At 46.6% G+C, this 24,189-nt stretch overlaps 2 protein-coding genes across 5 annotated transcripts; one reads left to right on the top strand and one right to left on the bottom strand.

The window, feature by feature from the left end:
* Positions 1 to 67: 67 nt before the first annotated feature.
* Positions 68 to 20,611, bottom strand: ACTMAP (actin maturation protease). 3 transcript variants are annotated; one of them, XM_083159701.1, is made up of 7 exons: positions 20,493 to 20,611; positions 12,107 to 12,299; positions 11,951 to 12,019; positions 7,230 to 7,354; positions 6,306 to 6,435; positions 3,947 to 4,017; positions 68 to 3,277 (listed from the first exon to the last, which is right to left on the bottom strand). In XM_083159701.1, the coding sequence occupies exons 2-7, from the start codon at positions 12,292 to 12,294 to the stop codon at positions 2,970 to 2,972; spliced, it is 891 nt and encodes a 296-aa protein (XP_083015827.1). In that variant the 5' UTR covers positions 12,295 to 12,299; positions 20,493 to 20,611; the 3' UTR covers positions 68 to 2,969. The 3 variants fall into 3 exon arrangements, with proteins under 3 accessions (XP_083015827.1, XP_083015826.1, XP_083015828.1); XM_083159700.1 differs by lacking the exon at positions 20,493 to 20,611 and adding an exon at positions 18,032 to 18,140; XM_083159702.1 differs by lacking the exon at positions 20,493 to 20,611 and adding an exon at positions 17,949 to 18,024.
* On the top strand, positions 18,168 to 22,463 carry SNRPA (small nuclear ribonucleoprotein polypeptide A). 2 transcript variants are annotated; one of them, XM_083159704.1, is made up of 7 exons: positions 18,168 to 18,324; positions 18,740 to 18,823; positions 20,521 to 20,693; positions 21,148 to 21,321; positions 21,406 to 21,585; positions 21,810 to 21,898; positions 22,033 to 22,463. In XM_083159704.1, exons 2-7 carry the CDS (start codon positions 18,751 to 18,753, stop codon positions 22,190 to 22,192), a joined length of 849 nt encoding a protein of 282 aa, XP_083015830.1. In that variant the 5' UTR covers positions 18,168 to 18,324; positions 18,740 to 18,750; the 3' UTR covers positions 22,193 to 22,463. The 2 variants fall into 2 exon arrangements, with proteins under 2 accessions (XP_083015830.1, XP_083015831.1); XM_083159705.1 differs by having other exon boundaries at positions 18,172 to 18,324; positions 18,716 to 18,823.
* Positions 22,464 to 24,189: the final 1,726 nt, after the last annotated feature.

Here is a 24,189-nt window from a genome sequence, read left to right as displayed (position 1 = left end):
AGGGAATGCTGAAACTGTGGCAAGGCATGCTGGGATGTGTAGTTTCACAACAGCTGGAGGGCCACAGTTTGGACATGCATGCCATACCCAATCAGTCAGGACTTGTCACATTTGTTGTGCAATATGTGTATGGGCAGCTGTATCTGCCACAGGCTATTCACTGGCTGAATGACCAGATGAATGGAAAATGGACCAGGATTCCGACTGTTGAATGTTCCCACAGTTGGAATCTCCAGATTGAATCCCCCCCGTTTATATAAGTAACAAGAACTGGCATGAGCTTGGTATTTATGGGGAAAGCATTCTTCCCCCATGAGGAACAGTTATAAAGTGTACTCTGCAACAGAGATGATTGGAACAAAAGTGTCTCATTAGAAAGGCTTATTCCTGTAATTGCTCTAGGGAAGTGTTCCAGAGTAAGGCCATCGCTACGGCCAATGTATGGATAATTATACAAGAATATGGAAACTTAGCAATTTCTCTTCACATAGGACAACTTTGTATTTTAGAGACTCTGAGATGTAAACAGATGCAGCCAGTTCCCACATACAGCATTTTACACAAAGGGAAATGTAAATGCTTGCGAGTAGCCCAATTCTGGCGAGTCCGGCACATGTTTTAAAGAGGCAAGAATGCAAACATTAAAAATATTTCCTCTTTAAAACATTGGGCAGACTTGTTGGTCTCTCCCAGGCTGTTATATATCCCCACAATAAGCTGCTCGTAACGATGCATAGACGGAACATGGACACAAGATTAAAACCGTTTGTTTTATATAAAGTTGCTACCAGCGATATACACAGATGTCTGCGGAGCACATTACAGAAGTATTGTAGGCAAGGCTGCGATCATGGGGAAGGCACTTATTCCTATGTAATTCCAAAACAATAACCCACTACAGTTCATGAACATTTCTAAGGCAGAAATACATTGCAGGGTACACACACAAAATATTTATCTGTCTGATGGGACCAAAAATCCAGTAATATATGGGAGGAAATCACAATCAACCATTTGCTCCACTCCGAATGCTGGAAAACAGACCAAAGTCATTCAGACAAATTGGTCAAAGCCGATTCATTTAACAAACTAATGCGAACATGGTTTTTCTCCATTTTCCAATGTCTGGGAGCAAACGATTGATACAGTAGCTGCTCACATGCATTACCACCAGACAGATAAACAATGTGTGTGACCACAACTTTGGATCACTTGTTACCATATAATAACCATAAACCCCAAATGTTTTACACATTGGGAAAGATTGTATTTTAGGGGCACTAGCCCTATAGTCAATATAGAAAAACAACAGAAAAGTCTGCGCTTATACAGTTAATATTATTCAATATGAATTTACAGTGACTGAAAATATGGTTCAAAACAAACAAACACACACATATATATACACACACATATATATACACACAGTAAAACATTTTTTATATATAGTACATACATTAAATAATCAAATGAATGTAAGATGTTTAGCTAATTCCTGAGGTAAGGGTTAAAACATATTGAAATGGAGAGTTGCACTTATAACAGCTTAACATACTCCTGATCTCCACATGCCGGGACAGACAGGCATGTCCAAACTATGGCCGTCCAGCTGTTGTGAAACTATATATCTCAGCATGCCTTGTCACAGTGTTAGCATTCCCTATGCTGTGTACACACGGGGGCGATAGGGGCTATAATCGCTGGGAATATGGTCGCAGGCGACCCTATTGCCAGTGATGGAAGTGTGCCCCGGCGTTTTCTGCCCCATTGTAATCGCTGGTCCTGCGACCAGCTAATTACCTCTGCGGCTCCCCCAGCAGAGGTTCCTTTTCATCACCGCTGATGCAAAGGAGACACTGGGCAATATATTGCTCAGTAATATATTGCAAGCAATATATCTTCCCCCCGTGTGTACGCACCTTAAGGGATTGTTAAATATCATCTCTACAATCAGTATTCTCTGTACAGCAGGGAGTAATGCTGGGTACACACTGCGCGATATATCATTGATGATATTGTGTTCATATCGTCCAGTGTGAATGGTCAATATCGTTAACTATGCGTGCTGCCGAGGGTCATTATCTCCCCTCGTCTATACATGCAGTTCAATTTGACTATAGCGCCAGTGACGTCAATGTGACGTGAACGATAGTATGCACAATGTTGTTCTCCTGCGACTCTGCTGATATATTCAACAATATCGGTGACTGAAGGAATCACCCAGTGTGTACCCAGCATAACAGCAATTTATTTACTCACCTGGGAAGTAAGGAACTATAGGCCGGATGTATTCAGTCTGGTGAAGAGATTAAGTGGAAGGTGATAATGCACCAGCCAATCAGCTCCTGACATTTTTCAAACACTGCTGATTGGCTGCTGCGTTCTCACCTTCCACTTAATCTCTTCACCAGGTGGAATACATCTGCCCCTATGCCTTTTGATCCATTGACTGAGGAGCATATCCGGACCCAGCCGGATAATCTGGTTATACAGAACCGGTCTGGACACTCCCTGCAGCCATATTCAGAATTCTAGCTGGACAGTGAACTAACCTCCGGGTCTTTTAACGAGTATATTGAAATTGTGTAATGCACTTACGATTTACCCTCACCTGTAATTAGTTTAAGATTGCACATAGTTTTTTTTTTAACAGTACCTGATTACATCTGGTTTTTACCTGGTGCATAAATGAAATAAATTAGGTAAATGTATTAGACGCGTGCTTTGAACCCATTCTTTTCAGCTGAGGCAAATTCATTAAATGAATAATATATTACATTTCTTAGCACAGAACTTTCAGTGTTTTCCTATGGTCCAGGAACCTGAGTTTTTGAGTAAGTGACCCCAGGCAGTCTAGTGTGTCTGCAGCTGTTACCAATCACAGTAACTGAACACAGTTGTATTATGTCGGATGTGTATGTGTCTGATCGGCATCTGAATAATACTATAAATAGTCAACCCAACACTATTCAGCTTTCTGAGCGCTTCAGGAGCAATGTCTTGCCACATAGTCCATCTCTCACGCCACCTGCAGGAATCACGTAGGTATTACCATCGCAGGCTCTCTTAGGATCCAGGTCGTTCAGCTGATTGTTACTGAGGCTCACACGCCCATATTCCCACAGCTGATACCGAAGGCTCTTGCCCTGCTTAGCAATGAGGTAGATCTGTTCTAGGTCATCGGAGTTCAGGGCAGGAAGGTTGGCTGGAGGGTAATACAGTCCAGGAATTTCGGGATCTGGATGTAATGAACCATTCCACAGTCCAATTATTACACCTTAAAAAACACAGCAGAGTCATTAGACAATTTACGCTGTGGGCGGAGTTATCCAGACCGGATCTCTGTTGTGCGAATCTGTACGGTGATCGATTATCGTATGACTGCGCTGGCGTAGGGATCACTACGCATGCGCAATGCTAAACCCAGTTTTTTTCTTTCAGTGTTGTCAACATTTTTAATGCGCAACAGAATCTGCTGCGCTATATTAGAAACGGTAAATAAATAATAAATCGCAACAAAATTCAGCATTTTTTTTTTAAATCACCACCCGGCCGCAGTTTGATTGACAGGAAGTTAATGGGTGGCAACCGCCCATTTTTGGGGGCGTGTCAAGGCAAGGCATGTGACGTCAGCTCCGGCCTCGGTCAGCCTGTTGTGGAAGGATTAGGGTTATACACAGTCTGCACACAGTGGGAAAAAAAAACCATTCGATGGTGAGTGAGTTGCAAATGGATTTGTAGCTGTACAATGAGCGGTGACATTTTCGCAAGCCATTCGCAGACTTGCACAGGGCGGGATTACACTCTGGCGTGGCGGTGACTATCTGATCGCAGGGCTCTGCAAAATCGCACAGCAGTGATCTGGTCTGAATAATCCCCCACTGTCTATATCTATAGAAAACTAGTCTGTTCCAGTTCTACATACTGGCATCGGGTATGTATTTACCTGAAATAACAGCCCAATGTGCTCTGTACCCACTTCTCTGGCATGGCTCATGGTTGAAGTCCTCATCATATCTGCACAGCTTGTTAATAAATAAATGTATTCTCTGTGTTCCTGATCGTGTACATCACCTGCCGCAATCTGAAGGCAACAGCGACCCCCCCCCCCCCCCCCCCCCCATATGGTGTGGCTACTTATGTTTAGGGAACCATTTAGCAATGATTCCATTAGGGATCGTGATCATATTGGGTGTATGTATCACCCGGCACAGGCAGGGATAGGGGCTCTGGAAGGGTACGGTCCCTGAGATTCTGCACATGCATGGTCGGTCTGACTGCCATGCACAGGGGCTACTTCCAGTGCAGGGTTCCTGGGGGAACCCTGACAGAAATACATCCTGCAAAGTGTCTACGAGCTATGAAGCAATTGCGGTAGCTGTGGGGACCACCATTCGCAATGCTGCACATTCCTGATATTGGTAAATCAGGCAGCACCTCATCTCTCATAGAATTCTACGGGGAATAATGCTGCAGATGGCAATGGTGGAATCTCAGCAATACCTCCTTCATACATCGCAGGGATCCAGAATATTTGCAGCTAGACCACAAACACTGTTTGACAAATGGGCCCTTTAAACACTAGCTGATGTCACACAAACGAGTGTACATTCGCTGCCACCTGGTGGTCATTATACAGAATACAGAGTACACTCCTTATTCCAAAAGCTTCTGCTCGGTTATGGTAAAAAGGGTCAATAAGTGTCTAGGCTGACAGTCAATAGGACGACATCAAATTATTGACATGGACTGTCGACATAGACAAAAGACAAAGCAATGGTCAACAGGAGTTTTTCATGTTTTTTGGTGTGAGTTTGTAGACTTCACCACATGGACCCTGAATGAATGAATCAATGCTTTGCTGGCCATGCTTCAGGCATGGTGCCTCACTCTGCACTTTAGTGTCCCGAATCTGTCCATGTGGATGGTGAAGCATGAAAAAGCTAACCAAAAAAAAACCTAGAAAAAATTTAACAAACCCTGAAAACTCATGTCAACATTTTCATGAAACCACTGTCATATCAGCCTACTGACTGTCCAGCTGGACACTGTTGACCTATGAACCAAAAAAAGGGCACCATTGCTATGTGCAGCGGTTTCCAGCCTCAGTCCTCAAGGTGCACACCTATAGATTTATCAATGTATGTACAGATACATTTGTTACATCAAACGGCTTTAACTCACTTGTCTGAATGACTATAGTATGCTATAAATGAGTTATTGTCCTTTGCGCCCCCACTTCACCAGATTTTTGTTCCCACCAGATTGGACAGATAAATCAGTGTGTGCCCAGCTTATCCCGCTTACACGTTGCTAAAGGCTCCGACCCTTTCATACTAAACCTGGGTTGCCCATTATACACAGGGTGACCTGAGTTTCATGGCAGCCTTTAGGGGGGTCTGCGGGGACTCCAGTCCCGGGCCCAGACAGAAAGGGGGCCCAGAACTCGAGTCTATTTATTTGTCATAAACAAAGTTCCCATTTCCTCTGAAGCAATGTGGAGGCTGAGTAGTGCAGCCAGTGCTTCAGACACCGGAGGTCTCACCAGGCATTCCAGATGTTTGAGAAAGGGAAGGTGGCCCTGCCCATTTTGTCAGTTCCAGGTCCCACAATTTCTGATGGCAGTCCTGCTGGGTTTTACCTGGGTCATTCAGTTCGGTACTTTCACACCACACCTCGACCTGGGTCTATAAGTTACCAACCTGGCAACAACCCACTGAATTGCCAGGTGCGGTGTGAAAGTGGTATTAATAGTCCAGGTTTTAGTAATATCCAGGCTTTAGAACAGATCGTTAACTCCGGTACTAATTAAGTCACCTCTTCTCAAGTATGGCTATCCTGAAAATTAGGATTGCTGATGTGCTTTGAGAATTGTACTGTAGTTGGGAATCCCTGGTGTACTTCTAGCACACATAGCTTTCCATTCACTATACCAGTATTCCCAACTCAGGTCCTGAAGGACTCCTAACAGTGCATGTTTTCTTACTACATTCTGAAATACTGGTGTGTGCAGAGGTGGTTAGAAGTCGATACTAGCTAAGCGGGACCGGGCTTGCTGGACAGACTGGGGCAGCTACTAAGTGGGACATTCCCCAGTACAGTTACAGATGCCACCTTTGTGGTGCCATACATACTATTTTATCTAAAAAAAAGATTTCAGGGGCGTGGCCACACCTGCCAAGATTTGTACACGCCCCCCAGTACCCACGGCCCTGGCTGCTCTTGGCGGCCCTACATTTGGTACACTCACAGACATGCCAAATGAGGCTGTAAGGATAATAGTGTGACATTCTTGGAAAGGATACGGGATAAGCACGGGCAGTCCGTCAGTCAGGTGACGCAGGATGCGCTCTGTGTTCTCTCCTTCCATTCCTCCCGTGAGGAGCTCACAGTGACAGCCATACACCTCTTCTGCCAGGCAGGCCATATTAGCAGCTATGACACAGAAGCAAGGATTATGCCGGCCGACACAGATTCCCAGCAACTGACGCCCTCATTGTAGAGCACCAGACATGTTCCGGAGCACTACACAATCAGGAGACCGATTCAGGGATGGACGTAATATGAAGGTGGTTGAAGTGTATATCAAAGTAACAGGGAGTTTTTTGTGGGCAGTAACGAATGTGCTGGCTACTGAGATGCAGGCATGTCGCGACTGTTTCAGGGACATGTCATATCTTGCAACAGCAATTTCATATAGAGGTGAAACAGCTCCAGCATCTTACTTATAATGTCTATGATATGGCTATAAGGTTACTCAAAAGGTCAATGATCCACCAATGTGCTTCTGATGATTGTCCCTTCGTACGCACACAGAGGATCTGAGATACCGCCAGTGGTCGTCTGAGTAAAAACCCCGGTGGCTGTGCCATTTACAACTGTGTACGGGATGGCAGCTGCAATGGCACCTGTGCATGAGTCAGACCCAATGTCACACATATACACACTCAAAAACATTGGTTAACAACCCAGAACCGGGGTGGCCAAACCTAACCTCAAGATCTCCCAACAGTTCATGTTTGTCAGGCAACCTGAGGATCTATAGTAGGAATGAATGCAGCAGGCTTGAAATGTGACAATAATGACTACAGCTGTGCACCAACTAGGGGACCTGGAAAACGTGAACCGCTGGTAGATCTTGAGGACCGGATTGGCCAGCCCTGACCTAGCCTCATATATCATGAGATATCAGTTAAGGATGGACTGTGCTTCTCACTGACTGCACTCACCTGAGAACATTTCCCCCAGGGTGGTGTATCCTCTGGACATGGCCATTTGTACAATCGTGTCCAGGGACACCTCATGCTTAATGCCCAATAGTCCTCCTGCCATCCATAGAGCGACCAGACCACACCTGCAGGGGGGGGACAGTGTGGTACACTCATTCATAGAACAATGCCCAGGAGAAACAACAATTACCAATCATTTGTATTGTCATTTGCAGCTCTCTGCATGCTGTTGGTGGGAATTCCTATAGCTCAATTTCTCCAGGTACAGGAACAATAGATTATTAAGATAGCACTTAAGGCCCCCATACACTATGCGATTTGGGCACGATTTCACCCGATTCGGATGAATCGGGCCGTGAAACCGGCCCAAATCGCACTTGCAGACACCCCGTCCGATCCGATACGCGGTCCCGTGCGCATCGGATCGGGGTCGGGTTTGTCGGACGGGCTGCACATAAGATTTGCTAAATCTTATGTGCAGCCCAGCCCTGGAGCCGTGCAGGGGATGACAGCGGGCGGGGGATGCTGGCTATAGAGAGCCGAGCAGGGGGAGGCTGCATAGGGAGCCTGGCAGGAGGAGGGTGACAGCGGGAGCAGCGCGCTGGGCAGGGAGGATGACGCGGGAGCCGGGAGGAACACACTAACTTGAAAAAAAAAAAAAGCCCATACAGATGACTAGCAAGCCATTGATTGGCTGAGACCTCTCTCAGCCAATCAATGGCTTGCTAGTCATTCTGTATGGGCTTTTTTTTTCAAGTTATCTGTGTTCCTCCCGGCTCCCGCCACTGCCCGGCAGCCAGCGTCATCCTCCCTGCCCAGCGCGCTGCTCCCGCTGTCACCCGCCTCCTGCCCGGCTCCCTATGCAGCCTCCTCCTGCTCGGCTCTCTATTAGCCGGCATCCCCCGCCCGCTGATGACCCCCCCCCCCCCCCCGCACGGCTCCCTCCTCCTGCAGCTCCCCGGGGACCGCATATGATAAATCCATGCGATTTATCATATGCAAACCTTGGCACATCAAGTGCCTAATCGTGTGTCCCCCTCCCGGGGAGCTGCAGGGTGAAATCAGGTCCGACGTATGGGGGCCTTTACAGTGCTTGTTCAGAGTTGCACTGTATACTTATAAACAAGTGCTGATCTTCACCTGTATTCAGAAGTGTATATTGCACCAGCTCTATGTACCCACTTCTAGAATCAGCCACCATCACTGTTAGTGCAGACTTCACTATGGTGTAAGACAGGGGCAGCCATATCTACTGTGAAAGCTAAAAGCTTTAGTGATCTGCCAAGGGTGGCATATGTGTGTGCACCTATTAAGGGCATGGAATAACAAAAAGGGGATTGGCCTCACTGCAAGGAGTGTAAGGACTGTCCTACATGAAATCACACATTGGCCACCAAAGTAATTTATTTATTTCCAGTTTCTTATATAGTGCAGCAGATTCCGTTGCGCTTTACAATTGTAGACAGTGATAAAACAAACTGGGTAACAACAGACAGACTTGGAGGTAGGAGGGCCCTGCTGCAAGCTTATAGGGACATAGGAGGGAAACACAAGGACAGGCACCAGTAATAGCATAGCAGTCCTACCAAGTTGCAAGTCCAGAAGGGAAGCTATATAATACATAAGTGCCTCAGAGGGTTATGCGTGTAGAACTTAAATATGATAGGCTTGCCTGAAGAGGTGAGTTTTCAGGGAACGCTTGAAAGTTTGGAGGCTAGTGGAGAGGAATCTTATTGTGTATGGAAGGGCATTCCATAGGGTGGGTGCAGCCCGATGGAAGTCCTGTAATAGTGAATGGGAGCTAGTGATCCGTGCAGAAGAGAGACGCAAATCTTGTGCAGAGCAGAGTGGTCGAGATGGGAGATATTTTGTGATAAGTAAAGAGATATACGCTGGTGCAGTATGGTTAATAGCTTTATAAGCAAGTAGAAGTGTTTTATATTGAATACGGTAATATACAGGCAACCAATGGAGGGACTGGCAGAGCAGAACAGCAGAGGATGAGCGTCTTACAAGGAAGATCAGCCTAGCAGCAGCATTTAAAATGGATTGCAAAGGCAAAAGTCTGTTCTTGGGAAGACTAGTTAGGAGACTATTGCAGTAATCAATGCAGGATATAATGAGTGCATGAATAAGAGATTAAGGGGCAGATTTATTAAGCTTGGAGAAGAGATAAACTGGAGATAAAGCGGAGAAAAGGTAAAAGGAGATAAAGCACGAGCCAATCAGCTGTGTTTGAAAAAGACAGTTGGGAGTTGATTGGCTGGTGCTTTATCTCCTTTTACCTTTTCTCCGCTTTATCTCCAGTTTATCTCTTCTCCAAGCTTAATAAATCTGCCCCTAGTGTCTTGTGTGAGATACGGTCATATTTTGGATGATTTTTAGATGCATGTAACATGATATGGAGACAGATTGAATGTGGGGAACATAGGACAGTTCAGAGTCGAGGATGACCCCTAGGCAATGAGCTTGTGGGGTAGGGCAGATTGTGGAGTTGTCAACAGGGTACTCTTTACTTAGAAGGGCGCCCATCTCGGCCATCTCGGGCATTGAATGCACTAAAAAATCAGGTGCGATGCGACAGACGAGATGCCCGAGATTTCCCATAGGGAACAATGTTAAATGTCTCAATTGACCCGATTTTCCTGTTCAATGCCTCAATTGACCCAATTTTTCCATAGGAAACAATGTTAAATGGGCCACAGAGGCCAAATAGGCACCCTGAAGTGAATAATTGGCACCCGAATTGTTAACGCCACCCCACGATCAACGTCAACCCGAAGCGTGTCGAGCGGCGGCGGTACGCGTCCTACGACCTTTTCATACCCCCACTATCCACGTCGGCGTGGAGTTGAGAATAGAAAGTGTGGCGAGCGCAGCGAGCCACCGAGCCCCGCGAGGGGACGCGGATACCTTCACAGGTATCCGCGTCCCCTCGCGGGCTTCACAGCTGTCCGCGTGCGCTCGCCACGCTTCGGGCTCGGTGGCTCGCTGCGCTCGCCACACTTTCTATTCTCAACTCCACGCCGACGTGGATAGTGGGGGTATGAAAAGGTCGTAGGACGCGTACCGCCGCCCCTCGCGGGCTCGCTGCGCTCGCTGCGCTCGCCACGCATCGGGTTGACGTTGATCGTGGGGTGGCGTTAACAATTCGGGTGGCCATTATACACTTCAGGGTGCCTATTTGGCCTCTGTGGCCCATTTAACATTGTTTCCTATGGAAAAATCGGGTCAATTGAGGCATTGAACAGGAAAATTGGGTCAATTGAGACATTTAACATTGTTCCCTATGGGAAATCTCGGGCATCTCGTCGGTTGATCGCACCCGATTTTTTAGTGCATTCAATGCCCGAGATGCCCGAGATTTTTTACTAACGATGCCCACGATCAAAATCGTGGGCGCCCTTCTAAGTAAAGAGTACCGTCAACAGTTATGGAGATATCAGGATGGTAACTGTTCTTGACCGGTGGGAATATAAGTAATTCTGTTTTGGAAATATTGAGTTAGAGGTGGCGAGAAGACATCCAGGATGAGATGGCCGAGAGGCATTCTGAAACTCGGCACAAAACCACTGGTAATAACTCTGTTGATAGATAGATTTGAGCATCGTCCACATACAAGTGATACTGAAATCTGAAAGAGCTGATTAGTTTGCTAAGAGATGAGGTATAGATTGAGAAAAGCAGAGGACCTAAAATTGAACCTTGCAGAACTCCAACTGACAGAGGTAGTGAAGAGGAGGTAGAGTCAGAGAAGCGAACACTGAAAGACCGATCAGATAGGTAGGATGAAAACCAGGAAAGGGCTGTATCATTAAGACCAAGGGAGTGCAGTGTTTGTATGAGAAGAGTGTATCAAACGCAGCAGAAAGCACTAGAATTATAAGTAATGTGTAATGGCTTTTAGACTTAGCAGATCATTCACCACTTTAGTCAGTGCTGTCTCCGTGGAGTGTTGGGAATGAAAGCCTGACTGAAGTGGGTCTAATAGGGTGTGAGAGTTAAGACAGTGTGTGAGGTGAGAGTAGCCAAGTCTCTCGAGTAGCTTGGAGAGGCATGGGAGCTGAGAGATAGGATGGTAGTTAGAAAGAGAGTAATAAACACATTGCACCACACAAGAAAAAAAATCATAATACACACAACGTCCTCCCCAGAATGAAATGTCAGAGAGACGCTCCTAAGTCCTGCAGCAGCATCAGACGAAGATCACTCCTAAGTCCAGCAGCAGCATCAGACGAAGATGACTGAAGAAGTGTGCCATTGCAACATATCATTTTAAATAATGCACTTGATGAGTGTTCAATGCTGATTTTGTTGCAATGGTACACTTCTCCATTCTTATCACTGCTTCGTACACCTTCCGCTTGGTGCAGTGGTTGGGACTGTGGGTAGCTGTGGTCCAGTCGTCAGTCACATAGTCCTGCCTCCCCTCATCCCAGCTCTCTGGGCCTGTGTGTGCTCTGACTGGAGGCTGTCACATGCTACTGGCTATTGCTGTCACAGTGACAGCCTTAAAGAGACAGACGCAGCTTCAGTTTGGAGCACATAGCCAATACAAATCCGCCTGCTTCTTATTGGCTATTGGGTTCCGACACTGAGTATCAGGGTCAAGCACGGGGGGGGGGGGTTAGGTCTAGAATACCAGGATCCAACTGTATTGTGACCACTGACATTTTGTACCCAACCCATATACGGTACATTGTACATGTGTTGTTACTTACTGCGGGCCCTCCTGTATCAAGGATGGTATGTGCTGGTTATACAGGATCCACTTTAACTCATCACAGCACCTGAGACAGAATAAGAAAGCTCTAAGTGTCCAATAATCTCAGACACCCTCCCCAACTATCCGCTATCTGTGCACCCCAATGAGTTACCTGTCCATTTGTTTCTTTATTAACTTTTTTAACTCTTCACATCCTCCAACCGAGGGGTCGCTGCTGTCCGCAACCTTCTTAAAGAACTTGCTCTTCACCAGCGATGGAGGAGTTGGGCAGAGGGTTGGCAGTGGTGGTGGAGGTACAGGAATGGCACGGGCAGCAGCATTCGGACCACCTTCCGGCATAAGTGCTACAGAAATACCATGAACAGAACATCAGACTACAGAAACCTGTTTTGGGCACCTCCATATTTAAAGTGCAACTACCAGATTCCAGGGGAAAATGTGAGTGTTGATGCCTCGCAGCAATGTTTTATTATTATATTTTATTTATAAGGCTTTAGCGCACTGGGTGAGAGTTGACAAGGAATTTATTCCATAAAATTAAAATTTATTCCATATAAAAACATAGGAAAAAAAGCATAGGCAAAAAAATATAGCAAAATGAGTTTAAAATGACGAAGCCCTCCTTACCCAGCTGGAAAGGTGGAGCCAGGGATGGTAAAGACAGAGTGTTTCCAAAACATCAAGGGTAGAATGAAAACCAGGAAAGGGCTGTATCATTAAGACCAAGGGAGTGGTCAAGAGCCTTGATAAAGAGTCTCCACGACTCGAAATACGTTGGCCCAGGATTGCGGACTACCAAGGAGGGCCTCTGCCCAGCCCAGAAACTTGTGGAGCCGACAGGGTGAGCCCATATCTGTTTTGGAAACACTCTGTCTTTACCATCCCTGGCTCCACCTTTCCAGCTGGGTACGGAGGGATTCGTCATTTTAAACTCATTTTGCTATACACAGTCAGGCCCATGTATTTTCATCCCTTCTACAAGCATACCAGGTGAGGCAGCCATTGTGGGCGCACTGCAAAGGTTACACTGGAAGATAAGCCATACAAGGACCCAAGGAATATAGGAAAAATATGTCAAACTTGTGCAATATGATATATAGTCTGTATCAGGCATTTCCAGACTCCAGTCCCCAAAGCACACCTGCTGGGAGGGGGATCCGAGTCAGAGGTGACCTCGATATCCCATCCCCACAGGACTGCACATCGGATGTAAAATACATCCGATTTGGGTTTCACTCGATTTATCGGCCCGATCCGTCGGAATCTGGTGAAATCGGCCAAATCGCAGTAGTGTATGGGGGCCTAAACTATCTATGTCTGTCACTCCTTGATTGCTGCTTACTGCAAAAACTAGTGGAACTGGAAAATACCTATGAATGCCCCTTGTCAGCCAATCTTGGTGAATTGTGGAACAATAATTTACATAGGTCTGACAAACCTAGCCACATCTATTTCCAGGGGAAGTGGGGAAATGCATGCGACACAACAGGGAGAGAGAAATCTGGTTTTGCTATTGGGCACAGCAATCAGACTAATAAGGCTACTGGCCTCAGGGCTATCTCAGTCCTTCTTGTGGCCTGGTAACCGGAGCTGTGCCTTGTACCTGATAATGCGGCGGCAACATGACGTGTCCTCGCCAGCATCTCTTACGCTTATTATGCATCTCTGGATGTTATAGGCCTCTGCAGCATAGGACACTCAGGGGTAAATTTACTAAAACTTGTAAAAATGAAAAAAGTAGTGATGTTGCCCATACAACCAATCAGATGCTATAATTCGCCTTAAGGTGCCCATAGATGGTACAATTGCTGGGTGCGATGGGATGCGCGTTCCTGTCAGATATCTCATCACACAGCACAAAAAGTATGTGCTGCACATATTTATTGTACTAGATCTCATCTCATTGCAAAACCGATGCGATCTAGTCAAAATTGTATACAATAATTGTACCGTGTATGGGCACCTTTAGTAAATGTACCCCTCAGAGTGCATTGGTGCAGTATTTTCTTTGTTTACACACAGCCATGAATGGTCTCTCTCCCTCTCTTCTGTTTGATAGGTACAATGATAACTCTACCTCCAGAGCACTACATATCCTACTCGCCTGGGCCACTGGGAAGTTTGGGAGTGTGCTGATGCAGTTTTCAATCTTCATGTCACACCCAGCACTGTGTGATGATGCACACCAAGCCCGCATACCTACTTCATAATAAAGCTTCCATAATGGTTAGCATTAATGCTGCCTAATACTAAGGTCTTGGGTTCACCATGTGTGGACTTTGGTTGTCTTGGGACATGCGTCACTATCGCCCCTACACACGGAGTGATCTAGTCAAATGAATGCTAACCATAGACTTATGCGATCGGATTTGATGCAACATTAAAGTGCATTGTCCATCGAATCCGATCGCATCTTGTGGTGCAAAAAGTGCCCCCTTTCAGAACGCCATCTTGAGATGGCCCATCGGGTGCTGGAAGAGGGTGGGCAGAGGACGGCATTGTAGCGTAGCGCATTGAGGGCGTGGGGGGTCAGCTGTGTCTGCAAAATTGTTTAAAACACTGGGCAGCCCTCTGATTGGCTGAGAGAGCTCAGCCAATCAGAGGGCTGCCTAGTGTTTTGAACAATTCTGACGCTACTGTGGCGGCATAATTGTTTAAAACACTGGGCAGCTCTCTGATTGGCTGAGAGAGCTCAGCCAATCAGAGGGCTGTCCAGTGTTTTAAACACTTCTGCCGCCACCACTGACCCCTGCCACCGCTACTTCTAGCACTGTGCTACTCTGCCCCCCCACCACCAGCCTTTCTTCCGGCCCCCTCTCCCCAAACCCCATTGAAATCGTTCCCTCCGCCCCCCACCTGCAGATTGCATTCGGATTGCATAAAAACTACATGCGATCGCTCCTGCAATTCGATAGATATTATATGCAGCACATAAGATCTATTGATGCGACATTCTATGGTGTGCCCGCTCATCGCTTCAAATGGTGCCTTACAAATGCATACAATCATTCGATTTATAGGCCAGATGTGGTCAAAATCAAATGAATGCATGTAAGATCTCACAAGTGTATGGGCAGCTTTAGTGGTACTTATGTAGTATCTGGGCGCCCGATTTTGAAATCGGGTCGGGACGATCGCATCGGATTCAATGTAAAAATGTTCCTGTTCATTTCTCTACTATCCAAGTGGGCATGGAGTTGGATATAGTTGGATATAAACCTGTGGTGTGCGAAGCGAGCCACCGAGCCCCTAGCTTGGCGAGCTGCGAGGGGACGCGGATTATTTTGGTTTTAAATAATCTGCGTCCCCTCGCTTCGCTCGCCACAGGTTTATATCCAACTCCATGCCCACTTGGATAGTAGGGAAATGAACAAGACCATTTTTACAATGAATCCTATGGAAAATCAGGTCGATCGCATCGCATGATTGTATGCCTTAAGTTAAGGCATACAATAAAAAAATCGGGCGCCCAGATACTACATAAGTACCGCTTTAGTCAAATCACGTAGAAAACGACACTAAATCGCTACGTCTGTAGGCCCCTTAACTGTTAATACAGAATAGATTGTAAGCTTGCGAGCAGGGCCCTCCTACATTTTGACTGTCTGTAAATACAGTTTGTTGTATCACTGTCTCCTTTGTAAAGCGCAACGGAATATGCTGCGCTATATAAGAAACTGATAATAAATAAGAAGGATCTTGAAAGGTTGTGCACTCTCACAGGAGCCAGTAGCCTATACTTACTTTCCTACCTGGGGTAAGGTCGAGGTAGTGAGCTATGAATCATACCATAAAGTCCTGGCCCCCTAGGAACCTGTCAGGATGTTGTGGGAGGTCTGTCTACCCCACTGGGAGAACACACACAGATATGATAAAATTCCCAAGAGAGTAGGTTTTGTAATATGTACGCACTATAGAAATGCTTATGATAGAGATGCAGTAGCACAGCTACAGGGGGTGTGGATCAGTTGGTCACCAGCAAGTTGTTAGATGGTCATTAGGTCGACAAGCATTAAGGTCGACAGGGTCATTAGGTTGACAGTGAAAAAGTCTAAATTTTTGTTATTATTATTTATTTTTATCCTCATGGCGAGACAGTCAACATAAACACTAAAACATACCACCGTGTCCCCTCGCCATGCTTCGGGCACACTATTTTATTCTCCCACCACGCCCTAGTGGGTGGTAGGGCATGAAATACCACCTGTAGGCACATGTCGGCTCAATTTTTTTTTTAAATAGCCCCATGTCAACCTAATGACCCTGTCGACCTAACCCATGTCGACCTAAAGTCTTGTAGACCTTACTGCATGTCAACCTAGTGGTGTCGACCTGATGCTTATAGACCTACTTGGTGGTGACCCAATGACCGTATCCCGCTACAGGTGGGCAGAAGGACCAATTGTACATAGAAGCAGGTAATAATTCCATGTAACAGCATAGCAACCACCCTACTCACAATAGTGTATTGCTGTGTTGTATTCCAACAGTGATAGGCAACTAGATATTTGTAGGCCCAATAGCAAAAGTTTTTTTTCAATGATGAAAAATGTATATAGAATGTTATTTTGACAGGGAAGATAGCCCAGTCAGATGTGGGCCCCATAGCAGTTGCACTCCCTGCACCTATGGTAGATACACTCTTGATAGACAGCAATAGGCTGTATCTGACAGAGTGAGTGGGTAAGACCACCATCACCGGGATATACTGCTCAGTGGGTCCTGTGCAGGGTGTGTGGCCGTCGCTGTGTGTGATGGCCCCAGCAGCACAGGCCTCCTTACACCCCGGTTGCCAGATGTATCAAGCTTCAAAAAGCAATAAAATGGAGAGTGATAAACAGCCAGCCAATAAGCTCCTAATTGCCATGTCACAGGCTGGGTTTGAAAAATGACATATGGGAGCTGATTGGCTGGTTGTTTATGACCCTCCATTTTATCATTTTTTAAGCTTGATACATTTGGCCCTGGGTCCTCTAATGCTGGGTACAAACTATGCGATTTATATTGGTGAATGTATCATGTGACCGTCGCGCGGTGTACTCATGCGATGTCTGTGAATGAGGTACTCTGCAGATATACAGTATCACATTGGCTGTTCAGCACCGACAATGGCTGTTGTAATGTCCCAGCTGGGCAGGGAAGGTCACATTGCACTGTCAGTTGGCAAGTGTGTAGGCATAGCTGAATGAGCAAAGCAGCAGCCAGGATGTGGACCCATTAATGGGGGCGATCCTATTATATGCGAATGGTGCAATGTGCTATGGCGTACAGCAGTTGTGGGGAACCTCAGGCCTGGGGGCCGTATGCGGCCCCCGTAGCCGGTCTGAGTGGCCCTCCTACCCACCCAGCAGCTTTGCCAGGAGTCAAGTACAGGGAACTTCTTGCGAGAGGTCGGTAGTTCTTGCGAGATTCCTCTTAATTAACAGCAACCAGAGACTGTCAGTCCTATTCAGCGGCAGTCACCGGAGCGTGGGACGGCTGAAGCAGGACAATTTGTAAGAGACATTTTTACATATGGCTCCCGAAGGATTTTTCCACCATACAATTGGCCCTTGGCACAAAAAAGGTTCCCCACCCCTGGCGTACAGTATAATCAATTACGCCCAATCTCACACTCTCCGTAGGCCCTATGGCCCGCGAGAACTTTTATAGGAATTCCATAAAGTGCAACCGCCGTAAAGTGCAACCACTGCCGTGATGATTTGATGTAAAGTGCAATGATGCACTACTGCAATGATGCTCCCTCACTAATTATTCGCAATTAATACTGTAGCTTACTTTCAGAAACAAGTGACATGAGTACAACTAATAAGTGCAATAACCTATCAGCAGCCCCTACCCTAGCACAATGGCACACAATTATGGTTACATAGTAGGAAAGGGCAGGAGGAGTCAGCTGGTGAGGGCCAGTGCAAGGTAGGGGGTCCGCCTGTTGCCCATCTCTGCATTACTGGCGCCCAGAGCATGCTGGAACTTGTAGTTCTACACTTCACCTCTCCTCCCCCATTACACCACACCATCCAGCTGACAGAGATAACGGAGAGTTAGCGGGGACACACAGGCAGCTAGTACGGACCCATGATGAGAGAGGAGGGGGAGATAGTCACACACGTGTCTCCGGCTCCAGCGTCGGCGGATGATGGGCAGCTCGCTTAGCAAATCAGCGTCGCATCTGCATCACCTCCCGTCACGTGACGCGGACGCACCAATCAGCGTGTTGCCGATGCGCAGAGGGGCGTGGTTACGCAGCGTAATTTGGTCTTCCTGCCGCCAGCTCCCAGCAGTCACCACTCTGGTTATTGTAACCCTGTCCGTGGCCTATTACCGCTGAGCCCGCCGTGTAGCGACTTCAGCACCGACCGCACACAGGTAACATGTCCTTATGCCGCCTGAATGGGTCAGGGAAAGGGCCTGCTGGCATTATAGTGCGCTTGCCTGGTGTTCCGTTACCGGGTGTAGGGGGGTTCGCGGCGTAGAGGCGCCATTTTACTTGTAGCAACAACGCGCTGTTGAGCCGTGGCCTAGCGTTCCTGCCTGCGGCCTCTGCGTATGTAGGCCCAGGTATAGCCGGGTCCCCCATGTGGCTGTTCGTACTAGTATATCCCACCCCCTGTGTAATGCTTACTGGCTGCTTGTGACCTCATCACAGCCCTACCCCAGGCAGGTGCCCTCTATCCCTGCAGCAGCTGGAGGGGGGTGTATACATGCGCACTGTGTACCCATCCTTCGTGATCTGTTCATCTTCCCTTATGTTTAACAGGTTCTACGTTATTTTTCCTTATAGCCTCTGCTGCAATGGCCGTCCAGGAGACCAGACCCAACAATACTATCTACATCAACAATCTGAATGAGAAGATAAAGAAGGATGGTGAGTCCCATTGTCCCTGATGCAGAGGAGTGGGGTGTCTATGAATAGTGGAGCAACTGTATTATACCCCTTTTACACCAAAAACCCCGGTCTTTGAACGCTGGAGTTTCCAGGGTCTGACCCTGCTTTATACCCCATTTTCACAGCACTTAGACCTGGGTCGGACCTGGGTCAGCCCTGCCTTTCCTTAAAAATGCTTACTCGTTGCCAAGGGGGGTATAAAATATAAATATATATAATTTTACTACTACTTGAATAACAGGGGGTAGATGGGGGAAGCTGTCCCCGGGTGCTGGGAGGAGGGGGGCCCTGCGGCTGCTGAGGGGCTGGGGGGGTACCTGTCAGCCTGAGGTCGGAGGGGGGTTTCTGCAGCTGCTGAGGGGAGGTGGGGGTACCTGTCACACTGAGGTCGATGTGCGCCGCCGCCGCTGTCCCCGGGTGCTCCCCCCCGCAGCCGCAAAGTTCCTGCGGCGAATGGACAGTCAGTGCCGGGGGTCCCTCCAGCGCATGGGAACTAGTACTAGTTCCCGTGTGCTGGAGGGACCGCCGACACTGACTGTCCATTCGCCGCAGGGACCGGCTGCCGGGGGGAGTTGCAGCAGCGGCGCACATTATCCCTCAGGCTGACCGGTACTCCCACCTCCCCTCAACAGCTGCAGACACCCCCCCCTCCTCCCAGCACCCGGGGACAGCAGCGGCGGCGCCGCACATCGACCTCAGTCTGACAGGTACCCCCCCTCCCCTCAGCGGGCGCAGGGACCCCCCTTCCTGCAGAAGCTGGGCACAGCTTTTCCAGCGCTGCACGCTGTGGACCTGCTGCGGGACCATTTACACCAGCATTTACATGGGTCCTATCTGGGTTCTACCCAGGTCAGGACCTGGGTAGAGGACCCGTGTAAATGGACACGGATATACCCTATTTACACCGCCGGTGATCCGGGTCTGACCCGCCGCTGACCCGGATTTTTCGGCGGTGTAAAAGGGGTATTACTGGGCTGTGGTGCTGATGTCATGTAACCCCTACTGTTCCTATAGGGCCCTATGTCATTATGGTGATGTAGCTACTCACTATGTGGGAATAAAGGTGGCCATACACTAGTACAGTGTATAGGTCATCTACTTACTGATGCACTGTGACAGTGTATCAAGTATGCAGATTGTCACTTCTGCACCAAGGATGTATTGCATCTTGGAGGAGTGAATGGGATTGCATTTGCTACATCATATCCAAAGTGACTGCATGAGATGTATCATATGCAACCTAGTGGCTGAGTATGTGATACTTTGGTATGGGGGGCCTTTACAGGGTGTGACATAATAAATAATAATCATCTAAATGGTTTTACAGGCTAAAAACTGAATCCTACTTATTCATACATACTCTGAAACTTTGCTATGTGTAAAATGTTGATCTAGTCCTATAACATTAAAAAGCCAAACTTATCTATTTTAATTAAGCTAATTTGTACTGGATATTCCTATTACATGTGAATCTGTAAGACTGAATCTAAACATGCAAAGTGCACCCTGAGATAATTAACACCAAGTTAATGTTCAGCATTAGTCCTACTTATTACTGAACCTGAATAGTAATTTTTTATTTTTAAATAAAAATGCTTAGTGCAGACAGCCATTGGGATGTATGTTGTAATAGTGTGCAATTACTTACTGTATTACTGGTATCTCCCTTCCTACAGAGTTGAAGAAGTCCCTGTATGCTATTTTCTCCCAGTTCGGGCAGATCCTTGACATCCTGGTGTCTCGTAATCTGAAGATGAGAGGGCAGGCATTTGTAATCTTTAAAGAAGTGAGCAGTGCGACCAATGCCCTGAGGTCAATGCAGGGATTCCCATTCTATGACAAGCCCATGGTTAGTATCTTGGTCCTGTCAGGTTAGAATAAACCACTCTTCTCTGCAAAACCAGTTCATAGTTCTTTATTTCTCTGCTTCATGCCATTGAAAAATTACCCATGTCTGTTCTTGCTGGGAAATCTCAATTTATTTTGTTTTGGTAGCCAGCACTTACCAGTGCTGTAGAAGAACCTCTCTAGGAGCTATGTAATGACTGACTAGGTCGATTTCAAGTATACTGGCATCAGTATCACAACAGTTGTCATACTAAATATAGCATTTTAATTGTGTGGGCAATGGTGACTTTCTCTATGTAACAGGTGTATTTCCTGTAGAACTTAAGGTGGGGGTATTCTATTACACTGCAAGTTAAGAGCAGGCAACTAGGCTAAAATACATGGGTGCACATAGCTCAAAGCAGGAGTAGATGCCACTTGTGAAATATATAAAATTTTTCTTTTTCTCTATTCAGAGAATACAATACGCAAAGTCTGATTCTGACATCATTGCCAAAATGAAAGGTACATTTGTGGAGAGAGACCGGAAGAAGCAAGAAAGGAGGAAGGTGAAGGGACAAGAGGCTGCAGCTGTCAAGAAAGCGGTTCCAGGTGCACCTTTAGTGCCTGGCTTACCAGGGCAAATCCCAGTAAGTTTGTACCTCCATAAATAATGAGTACCCCCCCCCCCCCCTCAATAGGCCATACCTTACAAATGTTGTTTTAAACTTCAGGGTATGCAGAATATCCATGGAATGACCCAGGCTCCTCGTATGATGCATATGGCTGGTCAGACACCTTACATGCATCACCCTGGCATGATGCCACCTCCCGGAATTGCTCCAGGACAGATCCCACCTGGTGGCATGCCCCATGGACAGATGATGCCAGGACAGCTTGCACCCATGCAGCCGGTAAGTGATGAAAAAATAAATAAAAGCCTACAATCTGTCTTCTGTGCCTTGTGGCTATGTATCGCTGTCATCCACCTGTGTGGATCTCTTCATATTGTTTTGTGTAGGACGTATTCGACTTAATGCTTACCGGATTTCTACATTTTCATCTGGTTTAAAATGGTGCATGGATAGTGTATCTTTGAATGCCAATAAGCTAACGTCCATGTTGTGTCTTCCTTCAGATTTCTGAAAACCCACCGAATCACATTCTCTTCCTCACCAACCTCCCAGAAGAGACAAACGAGTTAATGTTGTCTATGCTCTTTAACCAGTAAGTATCTCAAGCAACTCTCCCTGTTACATGGGTATTCTGTTTGATCATTAAAATGAAGTGTTGTGAAAGTGTGACTTGTCTTATCCACTTGACACATGTCTTATGCCACCCAATCTCCTCCTCTTTTTCAGGTTCCCTGGCTTCAAGGAGGTCCGTCTAGTTCCTGGACGTCACGATATTGCGTTTGTGGAGTTTGACAATGAAGTTCAGGCTGGAGCCGCCAGAGAATCTCTACAAGGGTTCAAGATTACGCAGAGCAACTCCATGAAGATCTCATTTGCTAAGAAATAGTTTAAAGGGCCCTGGAAAATCTCTCGCTTCAGCTGGTCATCTGGGTTTCAGAAAACTCTCCAACTCGTTGTACGGTTGGTGGAGTCCAATATTGTTCAGACTTTTTATTTTAGTTTATTGTCCTCTTTCATCCAGCCTACTAAGTGGGTGAGTATGGAGTGGTCTATTTTATATTTTTGTACTGTTATGAGCATGTTGAAAGCATTGCACCCAGAGTCTGCCTGCCAGACATTGTACCTGGAGCTTTTGAATAAAATCTTTTTTCCATTGATCTTTGCTTGGCTTATTGAATGAAGAATTATGCATTCTACCAGGGCTGTCTATCCAGTGTTTAATAGACCAACACCAGCATAAAGGCTACAAACATTTACATGGGTAGAAACTTATAATGGTCAGAAGAGGTATTGAGTCACCATAACAAGTATGGTAGGATGTGTATGTGTGACTAAAAAAAGCTCAAATGGAACTAATATATTATTAAAGGGGTGTGTACATACGCCATACTCCTCTTGGGTCATAATTAATAACTGGTCCCCCCCCCCCCCCTCGGTGCAGTATGAGCACATGACATTGTATTTGGGCTTCAAAACAAAGGAAAAACACCTGTGCCATCGCAGGCACTGAATTTGAATGCTAAGCAATCATTTTCTTGCACGTATTAGTGCCAGTTACATAAGGCCTAAGTACATTCTGGAAACTGGCTTTCAATTACAGATTTGGGTAACTGATATTAAACGTGTACTACCATGTCAATAAATCGGGTATTACAATCCCCTTTGTAGGGAAATGGGTCCTTTTTTTATAGATATTTGGTCCAGGGCATGCTGCTTTTTATTTAGCCTTTAATCTGATGTGACTATTGCTGCTCATCAGTAGAAAAACCTAAAGCTATTTACTAAGAACCCTGGAGTGCCTATTTCTACAGGAAATATTACCACTTGGAGAGCACTGAAGAACCAATATTCCCTGGTGGGTTCACCAGTTATTCACCTAGCCATTAAGCCGTAAAATGCTCGGAGAAAAACCAAAGCACTCAAAGGCTGCATCTCTTGGTCTACAAGCTGTTGGCAACATGAAGAAAAGCTGATGTGCTGTAAAGATTTGCACCCCCAGCGATCAGCAGTGAATAATGTAGGGTACACACAGAATGATTATTAGACGATCTACTGGAGCACACTATCTGCATCCGATTCTGATCTGTACCCAGTTGAAGGGGTCATTTTTAAATCCTGACTGCAGCAGGTAGGATCTGCAAAACTATCAATGAATCTGCTCTAAAACATGCCTAATTGACATACAATCGGTCAAGATTGTATCGCGGTACTTATGTAGTATCTGGGCTGCCGATTTCTAAATCGGGTCGGATCGGGAGATCGCATCGCATGCGACCATGCGATTCGATGCGATGCGATGACCCGATTTTTCCATAGGAATCAATGTTAAAATGGACTGAGTCCATTTTAACATGGAATTCAATGGGAAAAATGGGTCCTTTTCATACCCCTACTATCCAAGTGGGCATGGAGTTGGATATAAACCTGTGGCGAGCGTAGCGAGCCACCGAGCCCGAAGCGTGGCGAGCGAAGCGAGCCCCGCGAGGGGACGAATACCGTCCCCTCGCGGGGCTCGCTTCGCTCGCCACGCTTCGGGCTCGGTGGCTCGCTACGCTCGCCACAGGTTTATATCCAACTCCATGCCCACTTGGATAGTAGGGGTATGAAAAGGACCCATTTTTCCATAGGAATCATTTTAACATTGATTCCTATGGAAAAATCGGGTCATCGCATCCGATATCGGATGCGATGCGATATCGCATCGCATCTGATTGTATGCCTTAACTTAAGGCATACAATCAAAAAATCGGCAGCCCAGATACTACATAAGTACCTGTATCGCAATTGGGGGTAATTGAGGCCAAATCGTTCTGGCGTGTACCTAGCATTAGCCCCATGCAGTCCTAGTGTTATACTCTAGGTTTGCCTCTGCACAGCTGCTGG

The sequence above is a fragment of the Crinia signifera genome, chromosome 9 (genome assembly GCF_055691185.1).
Source record: "Crinia signifera chromosome 9, ASM5569118v1, whole genome shotgun sequence".
Taxonomy (NCBI): Eukaryota; Metazoa; Chordata; class Amphibia; order Anura; family Myobatrachidae; genus Crinia; species Crinia signifera.
Note: the sequence above shows the minus strand (reverse complement) of the source record. Positions and strands in the feature narration are given on the sequence as shown.